Source organism: Scaptodrosophila lebanonensis, unplaced genomic scaffold (assembly GCF_003285725.1).
Source record: "Scaptodrosophila lebanonensis strain 11010-0011.00,11010-0021.00 unplaced genomic scaffold, SlebRS2 tig00001415-arrow-pilon, whole genome shotgun sequence".
NCBI classification, from domain to species: domain Eukaryota; kingdom Metazoa; phylum Arthropoda; class Insecta; order Diptera; family Drosophilidae; genus Scaptodrosophila; species Scaptodrosophila lebanonensis.
The window spans coordinates 9,153,935-9,178,038 of NW_022060742.1; the positions used below are offsets into that span (position 1 = coordinate 9,153,935).

General features: G+C 37.8%; 1 protein-coding gene across 1 annotated transcript; it reads left to right on the forward strand.

Annotated features, from left to right (window-relative positions):
- Positions 1 to 18,935: 18,935 nt before the first annotated feature.
- LOC115632765 (ATP-binding cassette sub-family A member 3-like) lies at positions 18,936 to 23,862 on the forward strand (the record flags this gene model as incomplete). Its single annotated transcript, XM_030530014.1, has 8 exons — positions 18,936 to 19,026; positions 19,261 to 20,330; positions 20,478 to 20,973; positions 21,930 to 22,242; positions 22,302 to 22,472; positions 22,530 to 23,189; positions 23,257 to 23,619; positions 23,685 to 23,862. Coding segments are annotated over 8 exons (3,342 nt in total), but the record flags the coding sequence as incomplete, so codon positions are not given.
- Positions 23,863 to 24,104: the final 242 nt, after the last annotated feature.

Genomic DNA, 24,104 nt, shown 5'->3' on the forward strand with positions numbered 1-24,104 from the left:
ACAATATTAATTGAAAATTAGTTCATTGTGACAGTTATTTAAAAATCACTTATAAAAATATATGTGAATTAAAACATACATATACATACACAAATATAGTGTATATCGTCAAAGCATAACATGATTATTAAAAGGAAGAACATGATTTTTTGTATTGCTATACTCTTGCACTATACCCGAACCTTTAAAGGGGTTACTAAATAGTATAGGATTCAAATATTGACAGAAGAAGACATGACTTACATACCTCGTGTTATAGGGCCATTTAGTATATCCGGATTATGAGACAAATCAATCAGATCATGTCTGCTCATAACAGCTAGGGATACCAATTGTTACAAATGATGAAATGAAAAAATTCATATGAACCATGCACCTATTTTCGTTTTGTACGTTTTGTTTATTCGACCAATTCGAGCAATTATCCATCTATCATCTGCGTGTAATGGTCTTTTAATCGAGCTATAGCTGTAAGCTAGCTCTGGCTTGATGAGATTGGATCAAATTTTGAAGTGAGAGATTTTCAACATAATCAAAAAATATATGTATAGTTGTAATAAATAAAACGTTACTCAAAGCTGAAATAAAAATAAAGCAACGGGCAAATAAATTAAATTTGTACGACATTATGTTCTAAATTAGTACCCCGTCCAATCGAAAAGAAATAAGGTAATATCTCTTAAGTCGCCTACAAGATATTCAAATACCAATCGAGTGCTCACGAAAGACCGACTTTTTAAATATAAGCCTTAATCATTAATTTGAAATGAAGGCATTTAGCTTAATAAATTTGTTAGGCCCGTAAAGACCATAAATTGTAAAAAAAAAATCCAAATTACTTCATTCATTTTCGATCACAGAAATACCTGGCATTCTATAAAGTTTTAATTTGTGCAACGAGATTCTACTAAAGGATCCAATGTGCGCTGCCTTTGACAGCATCAGGTTGACATAAATCACACATTTCGTCGCCGGATTACTTGAAAATGTGTCAGACGCTGCTGATGCCACTGACAGGCTTTAAGCCATGCCAATGCGTGTGGACGCTATTGCCGGCTCGTTTTGACTGTTTTAGTTTTTGTGCCTCGTCTGCCTGCCATTCAATCATTTAGTCGCCTCACCCACATAATTGACGTTTACGTTGTCATGGAGTTTTATCTTTAAATTTCCATCGTTGTGTGTGTTTTGTCCCAACTCGGTCGCTGTCATTACATGCTGTGGGATTTGCTGCTTATTGCAATTTGAGGCGCCTTTTATGACAGGCGCTTTGTCTGCCTCATGTGACAGATGCTGCGAGGGGCTGTCTTTTGTTGCCATTTATGGGAAATCGATTGACGCCATTGGCGACGGTTGCTTCAAACATGCTGTTGTGACACCATTTCGTACTTGAAGCGAAATTTAATTTCATTCGCCTTTCCCATATGCTGTTGCAGTCTGTCGCATATGCAAAAATTGCCTTTGAGCCTCTGGCAACCGAATCGAGTTATTGGTAACTGCAGCGTTGCCCTTGGCAATTTCAATAAAAGCTTTCTCCAACACACACATTTTTATTTATATACACCGACAGAAAAACTGAATAAAAAACTGACTCGAATATGCGAGTAACATCAATAACATATATAAGAATATCATCAACAGCACATTTTAAATAATTTTTCATCCAATCTTTGTCAAATGATTGTGAATATATCGACTTGATATTACATACCTTTATCAGTCAACCCAATACAAGTAGCGTGCCTGAACACATTTTACCACAATTTTTTGTTTTCATTTGTTTGCTCTCATATTAAATCATTTTATTTTTATATCAATTTACATTTTTTAGTTCAAAATTAATAATATATTGAATGTACGACATCACTAATTGATATGATATGCTTTTCGATTTATTTATTTGAAACATTTGAAAGGCTTTTATTTACAAATTAAGATCAAATTGATGCTAAAAATTGTTCTCTGTGTGTGTACTTAGATCAATATTATGAGCGTACAAAATGTCGCAGCACATTAGCATCGAGTTCATTGCAGGACCATGATTCACAATTTACAACTGCACTCCGGGCTAAGAGCATTAGCGTCGACCTGTGGTTGACAGCCCACATGCGAGTGCCAGCATTGCTGCCGAATCTGTTCTGCATGCTTTTGTAAAATCCGCGCAAACCTCCAACAATAACACCAACATCTCGCTAACTAACCGAATGCCTGCCACAATATGCACAAAATTACTGCAACTCGTTGAAATTTGCGTAACTCAATATGCAAATTAGAGGCATGCACATTCATACATACTCGTGGAGACTATCAATGTCGTCGGTGTGTGTTCGTTGTTGCAGGCGATTCGTTTGCTAATTAAACTGCTGGATAGTAACCCGTTAACAACCGTCTGGTGCTAATTACTGCAAAAGTGTGGGAATATTTCGTTTGTATTTGTTTGGCGCAACTTTTCGGATTTGTTCGTTGGGTTGTTCCTCTTCCGTTGCCTACTTTAGAGCGCGATGGAGAATGTAAAAATCAACAATAGATTGCAAGTGTGGTTTACAGTATTCCTGCTTGCATTAAATGAATCCCCTTGATGCAGTAAAGGCACACTTCGGCTCCACTACGAAGTGAAATATGATGAACGTCCTTTTATTTAATTATTTATTTTATCGACTAACAAAACCTATAAAAGTAACAGAAATATCTAATAACGAATCCGACTCGGTGGGGGAATTTTATTTGCCAAACACAGCAGAGAGTAGTCAGAGACGTTATTAGAACTAATAAAAAAAATTGAGATGGTAGAAATAGCAATTAAAAATTAAAAATAAGTATAATTAAGTTAAAATTAAAATACTTAAATAATAAAAGATAAAATATAATTAAGAGCTTAAAAGTGGCATGGTGGGGGTTTATTAACCAGTCCGGCAAGCTCCCTACTCACAGAAATAGTGATCAGCGATTCTGCCAGAGGTAGCTGAAAATAGAAGATTGCCAACACAATGGTACGATAAGCTAAGCTGCAAGAACAGTCGGTCTCAGAACTTGAAACTGCAATGTTTCCCATATAAACTTTGTTTAAAAACATAAAACATATAACATGTAATGACTTGTATGTATGTTTAAGTGTTTTAGCTTCTCCAAATCACACCACAATAGACATAAGAACATTGTAATAAAAGTAGGCAAGTCAGTCAGTATTATTTAGAGCGGTTCCGCTATTCAACAAACTTATTATAAGTATAACAACCGAGGCGTTTAGTCGCCTCAATAGGATTTTTTCTTATCGCCGAAACAGAACTTAAAAAGATTAATCTTTCACCACGTTACGTCTGATATTATTTTTATATCTTCACCGAGGTAGTCATGTTGTACAGCATTTTTTTATATGTTTTATAAATGAAAAACATAATTTTTGATCAAAATCAGAAGACAACTATATATGTTTCTTGGATCAGATTTGGCATTTGCCATTTTCCAAAGCCCAAAAAACGATGGTTGATGGCGTTGACGAATCGCCGCGAAACCTCACTGTTTTACCCACGGGACTATTTTGAATATTGCCACAAAATTTGATCAACATCGGTTGAGCGGTTTTGGAGTCTATACGGAACATATACATTCATACTTCCATTGTATTGTTGTTTTTAATCTCTCGGTAAGCTACACATTCAACGAATTAATTACGCATGCCTATATCGCAATCTACTCGAATATGAGCTGTAATTGATCGCACGCAGAGTCCCGTGTAATTAAAGCAGCTTAATGACGCATCACTGAAATAATTGGCATTTCACATTTACGCTATTGACAAGTATCTGAATGACCGCAATAAAAAAAATACAGCAATTATATAGGTAATTGTGCAATGCCGAGAATATAAACTCGTATATGCACAATTGTCCAACCCATTATGCGCATTGATGCGTACAGGCGTACAGGTATCCCAGCCACCTGAGTCGCTAGATGAGCAGCAAATGAGAATGTGCATATTAACAAACAAGTGTTAAGCGGCATGTCGTAGATTAATTTGCATTTAAGCGCGAGTTTAAGCGAGTAGTTAAGCGAGCATGACAGAGCGCATTCATTTGCCGAACATTTAAAGTCAGGCTAGTGGCGGTGGTGTCGGGCAACCGCCAACATTTTCATAGAATTTTCGCTTGTGGCTCCCCAGAGAAGGAGCAACGAGTTGCAGGCGCCGTTTATAATTAACATAAATTCTTGGCTAAATAACGAGAGAGAAGTATAAAAGAAAATGCTGCAAGAAATGTTCTCGAGTTCAAGTGAAAACTTTTGCACTTGTTTTTCAGTTGCAAGTTGAAAATTTGCGTATTTCTTTTCCTTTATTTTGGCATTTTATTTTGAATGGTGGCTGGCAACAAAATATTTTGTCTTACCCGTAGTTGTTGAACTGGCAGTGGAAGGAAGTAAACAACTTAAGGTTGCTTGCTTGCTGTTGCTGTTGAATGAAAAGCAGAAATAAAACTTGCATAGTTTTGAATACATTTCCCCCGCTGGCACTACAAGCATACAAGTATGTATAAACGCAAATCATGGCGGATGCTATAAAGACGTACCACGCTAAAGGTGCTTATACTTGTATGTGTACTTGCCAAGTAAGCTGAGACAGCTGCAAATCTTACGGGTTTCGTTTTGCAATTCATTTCAGTGTTGCTGTTCAATTTCAGGCATCAGAGAGCTCGCATAAATTATGGAGCATACTTTTCAGCGTCTGTGTAACAATTTTGTTAAGCAACCAAGAAATTAATTTCCTCTAATTAGACTCATTTGTCCGCAATGTTTTGCGCAGGCACATAATTTCTCGCCCAACTGTCATTTGCATAAATTTCGAATCATATTTATGTTTTCTTTGACGTTCAAGTTGAGCTTGGGCCGCGCCTTTGGGTCATTTTTCATTTGCATTATTAACAAGCGGACGGCTCTCGACTTGGAGCCACATGCTAATTTGTCCCGTGCACACAGATTGAAAGCTCAAGTAATTAATTTTGTAAAAATTACGAAGCGAAAGCAAAACTTTCCACCAGCATAAATAAAAACAGGCCGACAGACACCTCACAGCAACAGCAACAGCAACTGCAAAAGCAAAACCCTTCACTCTTATATATTAGTGAGCTGTCGAAAAGTCGTAGCAGAAACTTTCTCTAAGCGACTTATGAGTATAAGTTTTTGAAAAAGCAGTAACAGTGTGCAGCAAAAGCGCCCTGACTTATGTAGGATTTTAATTTTTTCTTTACTCAAACTTTCATAGCTTCAACTAAGTATAAATGGAACAGAGGAAAATTGAATGCATTTATTTATTGATTCTGATGCTATTTAAAACTCTCAAGCAAGCATGACTACTGATAGCAACAAAATTTTATTTTATTTTCGCATATTTGACTAAATGTCTAATCAATATAAGTAACAAAATAGTATCACCTGGATGAAGCACTAAAGACAAGTTGTACAGAAGTTGTGAAGAGGTTATTTCCTTCGCCAAGGGCCAGGTATCCGTTTCAAATAGAAAATTAAGTAAGGGACTAGAAGAAGTGGTGAGCAAGACAATTACATGATGGTTTTTTTTCCCCAAATATTGGAACTTTTCTTTTGCAATTAGATTGGAATAATTGAGGTTAGAGTTTGTTAAAATTTCCTTATGATTGCAGTTTATTTTAATGTGATGTTGTTAAATAACATTAGATGTTCTTTCAGGAAAATTTAATGTATAGAAAACAATAATTGCAATCCTAAAGATATGCAGAGCACATTAAAAACTTGCTTATTTATGACAACAATGAAGAAAGTCATTCAAGAATGTAAGAAAAAAAAAAAATTCAAGAATGTCAATAATACGTACTGACAAAACCTAGTTAATTATAAATACCAGACACAAGTATTTAGTTTGAAGATAACACAATAAACCGCAGAACCTTGACCAAGAAAATAAAGAAAAGAAAGAAAATTCTGAGAATGTTAGTAATCTTGAATGCAAAAACTAACATTACTATGCCCACAAATATGGACCCTGACTCAGCTGTGTATTATTGGACAGAAATTTGCAACAGGCACTGTCATTGAATGTGTTGTTTTCTAAATGCTCAACTCAGTTTCCATTATTAACAAGTTTTCTTTATGCAAATGTTGTTTTACGCAACAAAGGGACTGCAGCTGACAAGCCTCTGCAGGAAGCTTAGCTACATTATTAGCCTTGAGTAGGAAAACCAACAGACTGTCACACTCGCCGTGCATGCCTGCCTCCTTAGTTTCCCTTCGCAGTCGCTTCGTTTGTATCAATACCCATCCGGTTTTCCATTAAAATGCTAAAATGAATGAAATTGATGAATGTTTAAGTGACAATCGTCTGTTTTGTTTTGTTTTGTTTTGTTCTGTTCTGTTTTGTGTTGCTCTCTTGTTTTGTCAACCGAATGGCTCAAATAAATGATACCAACCTTAGCGTGAAGGCGCCATTTATCAAAACAGGCCACAACGTAATCAATTTAAAGTGGAAATCGATGTCTGTGCTCATAAGCCTCTGCCAACATGTTGCTAAGCACCCATGGCCTTTAGGTGCATGTCCTTTTCATAACTCGCACAAATCGGCTTTAATATGCCAAACCAATTACTTGCGCGCATCTTGATCCTCTGACCTTTAAAGCAGCCTATTGATTTGTCACATAGCATGTATTGGTTGAGTGTGGAACTGGACGGGCTGTCGTGTCATAAATCAATCCGACAAAATTTTTGAAAGCATTGAAAACTCTTACACAAAAGCACAATTTTTTGCCACTGCTACTTCTGCTGATTCTGTCATGTCTTTGTCATGTTGAACAAAAGCAGACAGCTAGTAACGCTGTACCACAGTCGCCACCACTGCCACCAGTCGCCATGGTACTCGCACATTACGTATACGCCCTGTGGCGCATGCAAAAGCGCAAAGAAATGGTAAATGAATGAACGGATGAATGAATGAACGAACGAAACCCAAAGCAATCTTTTGTCTGCTACCGTCGAGTTCTATATGAATAAGAGGGCTGTATAATAAATGTTCTATTATGTAAAAATAACGCTATGGGCTATTATCATTTCTCGTTGAGGGGATTGAATCGGTGGGAGTCATGGAACCGCCCGACCTAATCTCAGTACAATAGCATGTTTATTGATGATGCCGAGCTCTGATAGATTATATGGGATGGACGACGTTTTTAAGTATATAACTTCTCTGTATAGGAGCAGAATTAAGAAAATGGAGTGCTTTTCAGTTTTATTGATAAAATACTTTAGCTCACAATTTTAAGCTCCTTCTTAATCTATTGCTTTGCCCACTTTCTTGAATCTCAGCTCACCACAAATTTAAGAAACCTGTGGATTGTAACTATGATTCCAGATTCCAAATTGGAGTGAAATAAGAGTGAAAGAATTCACCAGGCACAGTGATAATAGAAATAACAGAGATATTAAACTGTATAAAACGTTGTTATATGCGTGCATATCAGAAGCAAAAAGACGAAACTGTCATATAAATCACAGTTTAAATTGAACTTTAAAAAAGAGATTAGAATTTTCACATAAATAACCTAATTGTTTGGCATTGTTTAATACCTTCTCCGGCAAATTTTCTTTTTACCTTAAACATAATATAATCCTAGGTACGCTTTGGTTATAGGATATGAACAAAAAATGCTGTTGACACTACAACAAAAGATTATAAACTTCGTGTCGAATAAAGCAATCTAAAAGTTATTACCTTGCTAAAGGCATGCAAAACAATAATTTCGATAGAAATTTAAACAAATTGTTTCGCATGCAAAGTTGTTGGCTGTATTCTGCAAACAAATGCATGCGGAATGTGTTTAATGGAAGTGAAGGCCATGAGAAAGAATTTAAATACTTCATACTTTCGCACGCTTTAGAAAATATTTCGAGTTTTCGATTGTTGTTAAAAATATATTGCATAGGAATTTGGCAAACTGTGAAAACAAAAATATTTTAAAAAATGTGTAGACTTGTAACGTTATGGATGGTGATGGTGCTGTACACCAATACTACATAAATTTTCAAAATTTTATGCAGATAATGAAAAAAAAAATGTTTAGCAGAGGAAGTAGTTTACAACACACAATAACACGCCTGTTCATTAAACACTATTTCTTTTTTGAAGAACCTTTCATTTATTTATTTATAAAAGATAATGTTAACAATTAATTAATAATCTTCTTAAAGTTTGGAGCACTAGCTGTAGAATGTAAAATAAAATTTAATGAGATTTTATTCACATGAATTAACAAACAAACTCAAAGTATAGTAAATGTTTTATTTGTAAATCCGCTCGAGCTTACAGAAATAATTGTTGGGGTAATAGGTAATAGTATTCTTTTACTCAGTTGTTATCATGAAGTATTTTTATGAATTTTTTATTAGATTATGCTTGAACAATTTCTAATTAAGTATTTATTGTAAATATAAACAAACAAAATTTACGATTATTTGTCATATCACAAACCTTTCTTCGGCCATAGCCTTTTTTTCCTTTAGAAGAAAATCTGCTGTTATTCATTTTTCCTTTTTACAAGGATTTTCAATTTTGTAATAACTTAAGCATAATTATTAGAAGCAATCCGCTGATTTGTGAAACAGCCCACGTATGTGTATGTTAGTGAGTATGTTTGTGTGTACTTGTATGTTGTTGTTCTTGTTGTTGTTCTATGCCTAGTTCTTCGCAAATCGCACGCGATGAAGCTCCACTGATTATACAATGTACGCCTTCATTTGTTCGGTTGGTTTTTGTTTGTTCGCTTGAAGCATTCACTGTCTGCCATTTGATTGTTTTCCATGTTTCCTTGTCTGAGAACATATGATACGTCTTGCGAAAGCGAATTTCGTTATACAAATGGGAATGAGTGTGCGAAGATCTAATACCTTGCTCATTTCAATGTGTTTGCCCTAAGGGGCATTCATATATCCTCATATCCCTTGCATTATATTACTTTATATATTTATCTGTGTGTGGGCGTAGGTCAACAAACGTTTCGACTTGCCTATCACAGCAAACATTCGCTCTCATTCACATTCTAATCTGTAAAGCCTCTGGCTAAATAGAGTCGTGGTGCGGTTATGGTTAACTTTTGTGCTCTTTACGCCTCAACTTTAGTAGCTCTTAAGCACACGATATTGGGTTCCACAGCGCACACTTTTCTGTGGCATGCAACAGCACACGAAACCAGCTTCTTTTCATTTTCGTTCGCCCGAAACAAGTTTCGCAACTTGATATGCCACAGAGATAAAGTAACAAGAATTTTTTTGCGCTGCCAAAGTTCATTGCCACTAAATCAAGTTGTCTGATGTGGCAAAGAGAAGGCTGCCATCTATGTGTGGCAGGCAACGAAAGTGAACATGCAAATTCTTGTTTATAACAAGTAAAAGGCCTGTCAGCATGGCATAGTTTCGGCTCAACAAGAAACAATTCGCCAACAAATCCCTCAATCCGGCAAATACTTAAAGCACTTAGCAGAATTAAAGTCATATCTCATCTCAACCATAGACCATGCTTTTATATGTATACATATATTATGTATATGTATTTTTATATAGTATTACAGACATATTTATGTATTCGATTGCAGAAATGCGCTGTGCTTGCATTTGCCATCATTTCGGAATAAACGCGCCACGTTTTCCCATCGCATTGCATTCTTATTTTATTGACAAGTGTCCCGATATAACGTGTTTTTGTTGTTGCTGCTGATGTCATTGTCATTGGCAATGTGTGTGTGTTTGTGCTTGTGGTTGTGTGTGTGTGTGTGTGTGTGTGTGTGCAGCAGTCTGCAATGAAAATTTCATACAATTGACATTTTAAAAATGCTTTCAGCGCACATGAGCAAGCATGAATTATTTTTACTGCTATGTGAGCGCCAAACGCTTTTGTCAAATGGCAACGAACACAACAGCAACATCAACATCACCAAAAACAACAGCAACAGCAACAACAACAACAAAAACAGCAACAAGAACAACAGGCATTGAAAAGTGCAACACACAGACAGACGCTGAGTTGAAATGAAAATGGTTGTAGACTGCAGAATGGAAAATGGAAAACATTTTGTTGACATTTCAAACTCAAATGAAAACAATGACAGCCTCAGTTGCGGAAAATGTAAGCGGAAGCATTTAATTAGATTTATTTGTGTCCACATAACGTGACGGACGAAATGCTAATTAGCAAAATTGAGGAAGCAGGCATACCTGAACCTAGAACTCCAAATATAAACTTGCCGTCATATTTGAAAGTTAATTAGAGTGAAGTCCTTTCTCTGAAAGGCAAAGTATACGAACACAGAATGCATTTCAAATGAAGAAGAAATATTGCTGTAAACAAATATGAGCACAAATTTGTATTCCCTATTTACCACATTTATGCATTTGATATTTTATTATTTTTTATAAATCGTGCACATTTCAACATTAACATGCATACAATGATATAATTTTCCATTTTGTATTTTTAATTTCTTTTTTTGTGTGTGTTATGCAATTGAATCCGAATTTGTATAACTTTTATGAACATCATATTTCTGTGACAGAACATTTGCAGCCACTCTGCGAATTGAATATGAAAAATTGAATGAAATTGATGATTTGTATGCGCATGTCATGCCAGGCACTTTCTTTTTATTAATTTTTGCTTCAAATTAATGAATTTTGAATATTTCTCAGTATTTGTAATTTAATGAATACCTTCATATTAAATTACGTTTGCTTTCGATGTCTAGAATGCTAGGCCAAAAGACTAAATTTAAATTGTTTGTCATTCTGCTGGATTAAAAGCTAAAGCAGAAGACAAGACATGCCAGCGTGACTTTGAATTAGAACTAAGTTGCCAACGAAGGAAGTAAACTTAAAAGGGACTGTGACCATCTAAATTCTGAGGAATGTCCTGGCATATGTGCCTGTCTTCTAATCTTGTTGAAACTATTAGCAAGTTAAAAGTTTCTTTGCTTCGTTTGCTGGCATTGTGCGACGTGACATTTCAATTGGGCACAGGTCTAGGTCAAACGGGGTCGCCCCTAAATAACTATGCCACCACACACACACATACACATTTACACAAACTCTTAGTCAGCCAAATGTGTCACACGTACACCATAAAATGGTGGCGTACCAGAGATGCTTGCGTAAAATGTAAGAAATCAGCCACTAAGAAATTTAAGTGGTAAATGCCAAAGAGGGCGGGAATCAACTCCCAACGCCAGCACAAAGCCACAAAAGCCAGACGTACACACACACACACGCATATATATATCTATACACACAGGGCACGATGGCGGAATGACAAGGCATCTTTATCACCGCCATTGTTGTTAATTTTGCAACGTTGCGAGCTTGCGCCGGAAACGGAAACTAGCGGTACTTGGATGTCGCGTCTTCCTAGCTATACTTGTACATTGCTCTAATGTGTCAATGTATGTGTGCGTGTGTATATGTGTGTGTGTATGTGCAACATTTACAGTTGAATTATGAGCTCACATAAATAAAATGTCGTTGGCTGTAGCAACAGAATGGCTGAAATCTTTTTCATTCTCACAACTTGGGCACCGGAAATTACCTGAACGGCATCGTTGTCACAAAATTGAGCTGTTTTGTCATAATGTTGTGCAAAATTGAATTAAATTTTAGCCACACTAAGCTCTGAATAAGGTGGCGAATTCGCCTCAAAGCCGCTTTGGCTACCTTTTTAGTCGATTAGCAGCTCACAATTCTTAATGCCATTAAAACTGTCAAAATCAGCACGGTCCAGAAAAATCTCATACAAAATGCTGAACAAAAGCAAAAGGCCAAAAAGCTCATCCACACAGGCCATTCCAAAGCAAACATCTCCAAAAAAAAAAAAAGGTTATACAAACACGACACAGTGCGGCCTTCAGCTCAACATAAGCACACACACTCCTCCCTTCCCTCCGCCCTGTCTCCCACCACCGACCAGTAAATAGGGCCTGCACACTTTTTGTATTTGTATACTCGTACACATAAAATATTTACATTTTTATTGCAACTTTTCAAGTGTTTGTTGATGAATTTAAATTTCGCATTAATCCTTTTTACATTAAGGTCGCCCAGCTCTGGGCTTTGTCATGCCCTTTCCCATAGATTGAGAGAACATTATAAATTTTGTGGCAATGGATTGTTAAGGTAGAGAATGGGCATATGACAGAATTAGATGTAGAATACGAATTTCGAAGAAAATAAAATGTTTTGGAGTAAACCTAAGAACAATGCGTTGTCTTTATCAGCTGCATATTATTTTAAAAACAAATGAAAAGTTAGTAAATAATCCTCATAGCTAATATTCAAGTGTAATCACAATAGTGAACACATTTTAAAATGGAAGATATTTATTAAGTTTGAATATTTGATAGCAGATATATTTATTTTACGCAACTTGCTGAAAATATTACATTTCATTTCCTGTTCCTTAATTTTGCTAAGCTTTATCTTTTCTGTAATAGCATTTCCATTTCGTTATATTTTTCTTGGAGTATGGCAAAAGTTAATTAAGAGAGCATTGATGTTAGAAACGCATTCTAAATCGTTCTTTAGACCTTCACGATTCTACGTCGCACCATGACTTGAAAGTGGAAAATTTCGATATCGTTATGAGTTTTTAATAGTGCCTTATCATAGTTTGTAGTTTTATAAAAATCTAAAAGCTATATCAAATACTTGTAGTTGCCATAGGTATGATTGGTACATAAATATTTGTTTTAACAAAATGCCTGTAGTGTGATTTTTCGCACCGGATACCGGGTATTCAAGAGTCAAACCGGACGACTTTAACGTACTGAATTTGTTAATTTTTTTTCAGACAAATCAAGATTAATTCATGAATGAAACTAATGAACTGTGGCAGTTCAAATTAAAACCACCAGTCGAATTTGAGTTATTAGAGTCACAGGCTTTATTTGTTTTCAACATTTAAACTTTGAATTTTTGCATTTCTCACTTGTTTAAGTTCTATAGTAAGCTGTGATTAAATTTAGTCTAGCTAGCTAGCTTTATTCAAAGCGTTAAGCCAATCGAATTAGTAAGAGGTAAGAGCATCAGAAAGCTGTCTATTGAAAATTAGACGCCTTGTCTCTAAAGCACAAATCGGCTCCATTATTTTTACCATTTGCTGTTTGTTTGCAACCCTTTTTGTGGCTCAGACATTTTACATGAGCTCCGAATTGATTTTTAGCCTGCGTAGATATTTGTTTTTGATTTGAATAAAAATGCAAAAGCCTCGATTTGGTGGCGTTTGGGTGCGAGGTGCGAGTCATACCAGTGAGTGTCTAGTCAGACGATTGAGGTGAAACTCATGAAATATGCATGGATCGGTTTAGAGTTGCTCCACAAAGTAGCTTAGCGAATTCAATAGTGCTGGAGAAACGATTTCGTTACACAATTGTGAGCTCGAGCGTTTGGCAATATAGCTGCAAATTGATAAATGTGGCTCCTGGAACTGCCCAGGGCTGTCTGGCCATGTCCGTGCAGCGTCTAGCGTGTAATGCAATTGTTTGTCTTTTTTGTATGCAGCTCCTAAATGAGCAACTACAACAACGATAATAACAATAGCATCAGTGCATTGGATGCAGCATTGACTCACATGAGTTTGCTTACTTTTCTGTTTTCAATTTACGTTTACAATAATTTAGAGAGCGTGGAAATGGCAAGCAATAAATTCACAAAAAGCAAAGTGCACCCAAACGAATGGGAATGCTGGCGATTTATATGGCAAAGCAAACAGTTTACAGCTCGGACATAGAAATACAAGTAACACACACAACACACACAAAATGGAATAAACATATGTACTGTGTATAAACTTTTTATTTCTACAATGCACACAAAACAATTTATGTTTTTCCATTTTCAACATGAAAACACAAGCAAATAAAAATATGCTACAACTGCTATTGTCTTGGGGTTAGAAATGCTCCGACAGCGGTCGGTCACTGTAAAATAAATGCCGACAACAGCAATTACAATTAAAAGGCAGCTGGAGAGTGGGGGCTTGAGAAGCGAGATGTGAGATGTGAGTGTGAGATGTGGGATGGGGGATGGGGTTGAGAAGGTTGGCTCAACTATAGCCTCCATAAATCTGTAGGTCACTTGGCAGTTGTAAATGGCAATGTCTCTATAAAAGTGCGGCAAGCCATTCGACCAAGTCCATTTCAAGCTGCATTTGCAGCTCGGAAGTGTTTTACGGGCTCCATTTCAAAGGAGAATACCGATTAGAGTGTAACTTTTTAGCATTTAACTAAAACGTAGGAAAGATAGTTAACCATTAAATGAGAGCACAGTGTTTGTTATTTATGGAATCTATAAGGTGCAGCACATTTTATTTATTTATTTATATATAATGCTAGCTTACAATTAAAAACTTCATCATTATGTTAGACATGGCTTCCAGGGCCTTCAGCTAACTTTGTACGTACATTTTGAAGTATTAAAGAAAAAAGTTGGAATACATACAAGTATAAACTCGTCCTTACTCGGATCTAGGAGAATCTGGATGCCAACTTTGGTTATTCTAGCTTTTTAGTTTCTGAGATCCTCGCGTTCATCCAGACGGACGGACAGACGGACGGACAGACGGACGGACATGTCTAGATCGATTTCTCTCGTCATGCTGATCAAGAATATATATACTTTATGGGGTCGGAGATGCTTCCTTCTGTATGTTACATACTTTGCACAAACCTAATATACCCTTTTTACCCTAAGGGTACAGGGTATAAAAAGTATTTCAGTTTTGAGTCGTGAAACACACACTTTTCTTACAATTATCAAATAATTTTAAATAAATGTAATTATGTATGATGACTGTGTTGAAGCACATTTGACTTTATTGTCATTCAAGATTCAAATAAAACAAGTGGAGAAGCTAATGTCTGCTGTGCCGACTTTGAAATACTCTTTACTATACATATGTGTAGACTAATTATAATAATGAAAATTAAAAAAAAAAAAAGTATACGATTTTGTAATCGAATCTAAATTCTTAATCAGCATGAGAAGACGAGTAGATCTATGTCTGTCTGTCTGTGCGTCTGCCCGTCCGCCGTCCGTTCGTCCGTCCGTATGTACTTATACCTGGATCTCAGAAACTATAAGAAATTTTCCATGCGTGTTCGCAGTGCAAGTCCGTTTTACTTTTCTTATTTACCGCCCACTCCCCCGATAATGGGAGTTCGTATAATCACCTATATCTCCGAGACTATAGGACCTAGCGATGCCAAATTTTAGTCGAAGATGCATTATGAAATGTGCATTTCTGAATTTTCATCTCTCCCCCCTTTCCCACGCAATTGGTAATTTTACATAGCTCTCGTAATTCTAGAAATTTTTGACAAATTCGGAAAATACTTTTAACTATTGATTATGAATCTATATGTTAAGTTTCATCATGATAGGCCAAAGGAAGTTATAGCCATATATGTTACCTCTGCTCAAGCGCAGCCCGCAGCTGTTGTTATTATTGCTGCTGCTTTGGTTCAACTTTGTGCTGCATAGATGATCACACAGACATGAATAGACATGCATAGACATGCATACATTCACATAGACACAGTTCCTATGTAAATGTGCAATTATTCACCCTTTACGTGAGTTCGAATACCAAGGGATGTAAAATCGATCGAAATTTTTTTTAAATTTTCATCATTTTTTTTAAATTTCTATAATTATTCTACACATATGTTCAGAGTACGTACTATAAAAGTCGGGACACCCAACTTTAGCTTCTCCGCTTGTTTTATCCTGACGATGTCAAGTGGTTTTCCGTAAACATGTGTATTTCTGAGCCTTTCTTTGTGCGTTGTATTGTGCAGCCACCCTTAACCGCTGTCGCGGTCCATTTTCTATATGCATTGCGTTGGTCTGCGGCATTACTGGCTATATTTTAGGCAGGGATTTCTGTAAAGCCTACCTACTGCATTGCATTGTAGTGCATCTTGCAAAGGGCACTAGGAATATGTTCACTTTTGTGAATGATGGGATATAACAATATACCCAATATTCGAAGGATATACAAATAGGAATGAATGCAGGAAATTTAAATTAGGAGGCAAATATTGTCGAAATGCTTGTTTCTTGTCAAAACATATATTTCTTTTTTGCTTTTGACAAACATACTGTTGAAAATGTCGCCGGCCGAGACGCAACCGCAGGGGAAGACCCGGAACAACTTTCAAAAGCTTGGAATATTGATCTTGAAGAATATAACCGTACAGCTGGCGCACAAGTGCCAGATGAGTTTAGCAGTAATATTACCCATTGTGGCTGCACTGCTAATAACCTTGCTTGGGAAGTATGTTCAACCCGAACCAATTGATATGACTGAAACTCACGATGTCGATACTAATTTTACACTGTACGTATATGCTTAGCTCTTGAACTTCTGAAACGATTGTAGAAACTTTTAAGGGCTCGGTCCAATCTGTCCGTTTTCTTGTAAGTTGTAACTTTTTCCCCACAGTTGAAAAGCGATTGATTTTCCAGTCGATTCAAAAAACAAGTGGAGAAGCTAAAATCGAGTGTCCCAACTTTGAAATACTCTACATATGTGTATAATAATTATCTTGTCTATGCGTGTTTGTGTGCCTGTGTATGTCTCGTATCCCTATGCAAAGCAGCAGCAACAGCAACAGCTGCGGGCAGTATTTGGCCTGAGATTATAAATATGGCGATAACTACCTGTTAAATCGGCCCATCATAATGTAACTTAGCTACGAACTCATAGCTACTAACTGGAGATATTTGCCAAATTCGAAATTCCTAGAAATACGGAAGTTATGGGCAAATGCTCGATGCGGTGGAGAGGGGAAAGAGAGGGAAATTTCATAAGACACATTCGGGACATAAAATAAACTTGCACAGCGCACACACATAAGACATCTTTGTGCAAAATTTGGTGACTCTAGCTCTTATAGTCTCTGAGATCCAGATGTTCATACGGACAGACAGACTTAGAAGCTTAGAAGCGACTTCCCATGAATAGTTCAGCGACAGCTTTCTAATCATAATAAGCCGCAAATATGAATAACAAGAGAAAACGCTACAGTCGAGCAAGCCCGACAGTGAAATACCCTGTACCCAGGAAAACTTCCGTCACTGAGTTATATGCGCCCATAGCAGAAGTAAAAGGAGGAAGATCACGAGCGAACTTGTTGCTGCAGTTTGGGGGGGGTTGTACTGGAGAGAATTTGTTTCGCTAATAACTTTTCTTAGAATTGACCGAAATGGATAACATTTTAAACAACAGTAGATAATTATAATATTATTAATTATGTGTTTGGTTTAGGTAGCAATTGAAATTGGGACGCTATTGACGAAATTCTGTAGCGGGGGAAGGGGGGGAAAATTAAAAAAAATAAAATAAACTCGTCCTTTCTCGGACCTAGGAGAATCTGGATATCAACTTTGGTTGTTCCATCTTTTATAGTTCCTGAGATCCTTGCGTTCATCCAGACGGACAGACGAACGGACAGTCGGACATGTCTAGATCGTTTTCTCTCGTCATGCTGATTCAGAATATATATACTTTATGGGGTCGGAGATGCTTCCTTCTGCATGTTACATACTGTGTACAAACCTAATATACCCGTTTTACCCTACGGGTACAGGGTATAAAAACAATACAATACGATAGAGCAATAATCCTAAAATCGTTTTATCTTCATTGTTCAATATCTCATATGTAGTGATACATACAAGTATATGCATTGCCGATTAATCTAACTTCATTTAATAGTGTTTCGTTTACGGAATCCTCATACTCGTATGTCGTATACTCACCAAAGAATCCACTTATCGAACGTGTAGCTAAGAAGGCTGCGAAAGTACTGGAAGTCACAGACTTGCGAGGTTTTGACAATGACCTCGAATTGGAGAAGCATCTGCAAGGTAGGAAGGATTCTGTCGGCATTGGGTTTGATAATACGCTTACTGATATGAAGGAGTTTCCATCCAAGATTGACATTACCTTGTCTTTTCCAAAAATGGAGATTGAATCGGACGTAACAAATCCTGACTATGATGAAGTAGCTATAGGTGAAATCTGTGCTTCGCCTTATTGCAATGGGTTTCTAAGCGTGCAGGACACCTTGAGTAGAGAATTGATCAGGGAAAAGTCATCTGATAAGATTCCACCCATGGTTTTTATCCAATTTTTCACATTATCTTCAGATCCGTCAAGTAACATATTGACTGGTATTATAAAGATTGGCGCTTTCTTCCTATTTTTAATACATGCATATCCTTGCGCGTGCATTGTTCAGGTACGTAGACGCCAACATGTTTATTCTTCTGTGAGTGAACACATCATTATGAAATCTTTTAATCACCCGCATAAGATTCAATATCCAAAAAAATTTATTGTTTTGAAGGAAAGTCCGAACTAGGCATTTTCTGCATAGTTGCATGAGACACTTGAACTAAAATTTGGAGTCCCTAGCTCTTCGAGTATCTGAGATAGAGGTATTTGTACGAACTGTGTTAGGGGAGGAAGTGGAGGGTGTATCAAAAAAAAATACAAAATTTGGTGCCTCTATCTCTTAAAGTTTCTGAGATCCAGGTGTTAATATGGACGGACAGACAGGGCAAGATCGACTCGCCTTGTCATGATGATCAATAATATATATACTTTGGGGGGACCGCCGCACCTCCTTTAGCCTGTTCAATTGTTCACCTCCCGCAAACCTAATATAATCTTGTACATTTCAAGCACCGAGTATATATACCCTTTACGTAGTTTCTTTGAATTGCAGTCATGACTCTGAATTATAGGCTCATTTAACGCTCATTGGAACAATTAAAAGGAAACTGATGAGCACTCACAACATTATAAATGTATTATATTTTCTTTTTATCAGTAATCGGTGCATTCATTGATTTTCTTTCAGACCTTGTTGACCGAGAAGAATAACCAGATAAAGGTCACTCTGGCAATTATGGGTGTGCCAGTCTGGCTACACTGGCTGGGCTGGTTCATAAAGTGGCTTCTATTGTTGGGCATAGGGGCAGTTGGGGTGTCGTTAATTTGGGGACTGCTGGGACCACTTGCTTTTACCAGCTTTCTAGTCATTCTGCTTATCCTGCTTGTGTACATAATACACATCATAAGTTTCGCTTTTTTATTAACCTCTATTTTTATGAGTACCATTAAGGGAACTTTGGTATGTTATTTGCTATACATTTCTCAATATGTTCCCTTCATGGTTACACCATATTATTGTCCCCATATAGCAAAGATTATGGAGTGTCTACTTTTAAATAGTGGTATGGGTTGGGCATTTGTGACAGTGGCAGATTTTGAGGGCAGTAGGAACAATTTGGGAATTGGCACATTGTTTACGCCTATTAAGGGAAGCTTATCAGTAGGAACTGTAATGGTTCTAATGCTCCTAGGGTGTCTGATAAATATGATTCTGTGTTTGTACTTTGAGCAAATACGTCCCGGAAATATTGGCATAACTAGAAAATGGAACTTCCCGTTCACGCGCACGTTTTGGTGTCCGCGTCGAGAGCCTGGAGCTGACAAAAATGGCGATTGGGATGAGGAAAAAGGGGCGGATACGCGTAGAGAAAGTATTGAAAACAATTTTGAGGCTGAGCCAAAAGGGAAGTCGATGGTTGTGCAGGCCCAGCATTTGACGAAGTCCTTCGATGGCATCAAAGTTGTGAAGAATTTTTCATTGAATCTGTACGAAGATGAGCTTACAGTCCTGCTGGGCCATAACGGAGCTGGAAAGACGACAACTATAATGATGCTGACTGGAGTTTATAAGCCCACGTCTGGGCGGGTGATAATCAATGGCTATGATATGGCTACGGCTCCAGAAAAGGCCCGTAACTCGCTCAGTATCTGCCCACAATATAATGTCCTCTTCGATGATCTGACAGTGGAGCAGCACATTAGGTTCTTTTGTACCATAAAGGGCCTGAAGAAGAATGAAATTAATGAAGAGATTCAAAAGTATGTGCTTTTATTGGGTCTCACATCCAAAGCCCAGGTCCGATCACGAAAACTTTCCGGTGGTATGAAGCGCAAACTTTCAATATGCTGTGCACTCTGCGGTAATACGCGCGTGGTGTTCTGCGATGAGCCCAGCACTGGACTGGACCCATCGGCGCGTCACGATCTGTGGAGTATTCTGCAGAATGAGAAAACCGGACGGTGCATTTTGCTAACAACACACTATATGGACGAGGCAGAAGTATTGGCCGATCGTGTAGCCATAATGGGCGATGGTGAACTGCGTGGATATGGTACTGCATTCTTTATGCAACAAAATATTAGTGCAGGCTATCAACTGGTAAGTTGATCATATCTTTAGAGTTATAGTACACTTACAAGGGATTCGTGGCTAAGCTAAGCTGTGAAACGTGCTGTGTAACTCTTGTTAGTAATCAGATTTATTTAAGGATTGCTTACAACGACTGAACCCACTACTTCTCAATAGATATGCGTACAGATGGAGGACTGTGATGTAGACAAAGTTACAACATTTCTGAAACGTTATATTCCTAAAATAACGCTAGAACACACTGTGGGTACGGATCTCATCTATCGCCTTCCAGTACAGGAAACCTCTAAGTTTGAGAAAATGTTTAAGGATCTGGAGAATAATCTGGAGGACTTACGATTACATGGCTTCGGTCTGAATCCCTCAACGTTAGCCGATGCTTTTATGAAAATCGGTACGACAAAAACCAAATTTCTTCCGGACGAAGAAGACTCTCGAAAAGCAACTGCCTGGGGTTCACAGACTGGTGAGTGTAGATGCAAGAGTTGGGCATTCCCAGAGAAAGACTCTAACCTTTTTAAGGCTATCCCAGAGATAATTAATATAACAGCAGTTAGTTATGCTGTCGTGCCCATCTCTAATAAAAGAATATGCGAGTTTTCATTAAAGGGGACATTCAGGGTTTCAGATAAGGGACGACATAAAGAAAGAGGCAGGAAGGAAGTGTATGTGCTGCGATCACTTCCCACCCATGATGCGGAAGAAAATACTGCACACCTATCGAAAAAAGTGCATATTTCTGGTATTTATTTTGCTGCCGGTGATAACGTTTTTACTAGTTGAAATAGTCGTAAGACTAGTGCCATCTAAAAAAGAATCGTTAAAATTGGATTTAACCCCATTCCGCAATCCGATGGTAATGTTTCATACAACAGCCAGCACAGAGCCATTCAAATCGATAGCGGAGCGTTACAAGTCGCTCGCAGAGAGCAGCGGGGCCAAAATAAAGATTGATTCTGAAATTCAAGAATATACAAAAGGTCTATCCAAAGACAAATTGAAAACATTCCAAAAATCATGTGTGGGGGGAGCTACGATTACAGACGATTTGATGCTAGCCTGGATAAACCCAGCGCAGACTCACTCGGCTCCTATTTCACTCAATCTGCTCTATAATGCTATTGCCAAGGTCCTAGTTGGGGATGATATGGAAATCGGGATTACGAATAAGCTAATAAAAAAAAAAGCAGATGCTGAATCAAGTTCTCTTGCTGGGTATATTATATTATTCATGGCGCTTGATATCGCCCTCTTTATCATGATGCCCATTGCAGAACGCTATTCACAGACCAAACTGCTGCAGATTGTCAACGGTTTGGCCCATTGGAACTACTGGCTGACTCACTTTGTATGGGACTATCTGATTTATTTGGTCATGTCATTAGTATTTGTCATAATTTTGTTGATTGATTCTCAGAGCTTTATGTTGGAGATAGTAATCCTTCTTATTTTGTTCGGCCTCGCGGGGCTACCGTTTACTTATCTGAACTCTATGCTTTTTAAGTTATCAACCGTAGCGTTTATCGTCTATAGTATTCTGAATTTGTTAATAGGTGAGTCCAGTATATGGCATGATTGTTTTTATACCTACTTCATTGTTACCTTCAGGTGCAATTATATTTGAAATTGCGTACTCTGTCCGTGAAAAATATCCTATTTTTGATACCATTTTGATTATCTTTCCTATGTATGCATTGGCCGATGGCCTTAAAATAATATTATACAACATTGAGAAAGTGGAATCTAAACAATGTGAAGGGGATCCGGAGGGATGCAAAGACGCCCTAAAATCAATTATGACATGGAGACCAACGCATTTTTTAATAATAGAAGCGTTGCTTTACTTTGCATTGTTGATGCTCCTCTCTGTATATTCGAGACGGTTGAGGTATTGCTTAAGAAAACTGAATCATAGAAGGTGGTGGGTAGTTCTGACATCCTTTCCTAAAGCTCATTCATATTTGTGATTGCGTTTGTTAGGCCTAAACTAGTAGACAATGAGGAAAAGGATAAGGATGTATTGAAGGAGGAGCAGCGTGTTTCAGAGATGACTGAGGAGGACATTGAGGCTCAAAATCTAGTGCTTGATCACGCAGTGAAGGCATATAAAAAGTTAATAGCAGTGCGGGAAATTTCGCTGGCCGTGAAGCCGTATGTAAGACGCAGTGGCGCCTCGATTTATTGCGTTTGAAATGGTTCTCTCAATAGATATGAGTGTTTCGGGCTACTTGGATTGAATGGCGCCGGAAAAACTAGCACCTTTAACATGATCGTTGGCGAGCAATTGATCGACAGCGGCAACATATTTATCAAGGGGATCAGCGTTAAGTCGAATGCGTGCAAAGCCTTAAAACATGTCGGCTACTGTCCCCAAAATAATACGTACTGGAACTTTTTGACAGGACGCGAGAGTCTGCATATAATTTTCCAGTTGCATCGCGTTAAAAAAGCGGATGTCAATGATTTGGTGGAGCAAGTGGCTAAATATTTTCAATTTCAGGAGCATCTGGACAAAATGGTCCGTAATTACAGCGGCGGTACAAAACGAAAATTTACCAGCGCCCTGTGCGCCCTGGGACCAACATTAATGTGCCTCGACGAGCCTACGACAGGCATTGATCCGGCGGCGACGCGTGATATCTGGGGGGTTCTGACACGCATGCGGGATTCGGGTAAATCGCTGATGCTTACCTCACACAGCATGGAGGAGTGCGAGGCACTGTGCTCGCGCTTAGCCATTATGGTGAACGGCCAGTTTTGTTGCCTTGGCTCCCTTCAGCACATAAAAAGCCGTTTCAGCATGGGTATGGTTATTCAGATTAAAGTGTGCGCCAAGGATGAGTTGGACAGGGCCAAGGCAAACATGAAGTGAGTTTTGAATCATTTAGCAGTTTCGTACTCATGCATCCGCTTTGATGAAACATATATTATTCAGGAGAGAGAGCCAAGCGCAGTCTGATATTGAAAAAAGAAAATCAGCTTCTAGAAGCTCGGCTACTACCCCTATACAGTCAGAGGAGGAGGCCACGACCAGAAACACCATTAGCAGCTCTACAAGCGGCGAAAACAAAGATGACGAGCAAAGGACGAAAAGGGACAAAAAGGTGGAAGAGAAAAAGAGGCGTGGGTCGGCTTCACCAACACAGCCAGACAAAAAGGTGGACAAGACGGACCGTCCGTCCACATCGCAAGAAACAGTAAAATCAAATAGAACTGAAGGTGACAGCGATAATTTAGAAGCCCTCATCGATAAAGTGGTGGAGAGTTTGACTGAGAAATTTCCCGATATAAAAGTAGTGTAAGTGTGGTTCAATACAACTAACAATCAAACACACTTTACTGAATCAGCATCCACCACTTTAGAGAACAAAACGGCTATCGCGGCATGGTCACAATGCATTTGCCCAACAAAGATGTCAAATGGTCTGAAATTTTTGGTTATCTTGAGAAAAAACGGGAAAAGCTGCAAATATTTAGTTACTCTATTTGTCAGACGTCTCTCCAGGAAATCTTTATAAAGTTTGCAAATGATCAAAAATAAGGAAGAGCCATTTTATTCAAAATTACTAAATATGATTTTGTTCGAAAATAAACAAAAAATGTTCACTGAACTCCCAAGAAACCTTATTTTAGGAATGAGTCGAGCGACTCCTCTACAGCAGGCTCTGCCCCGGTCCCCTCTCTCAACTAAAGTACAACTCTAATGCAGTGATTCTTTAGCATCCACGAGGTACGTGTATATGGTTGGAGTATTACGATGATTCTAGCGAACCTTCATTAGAG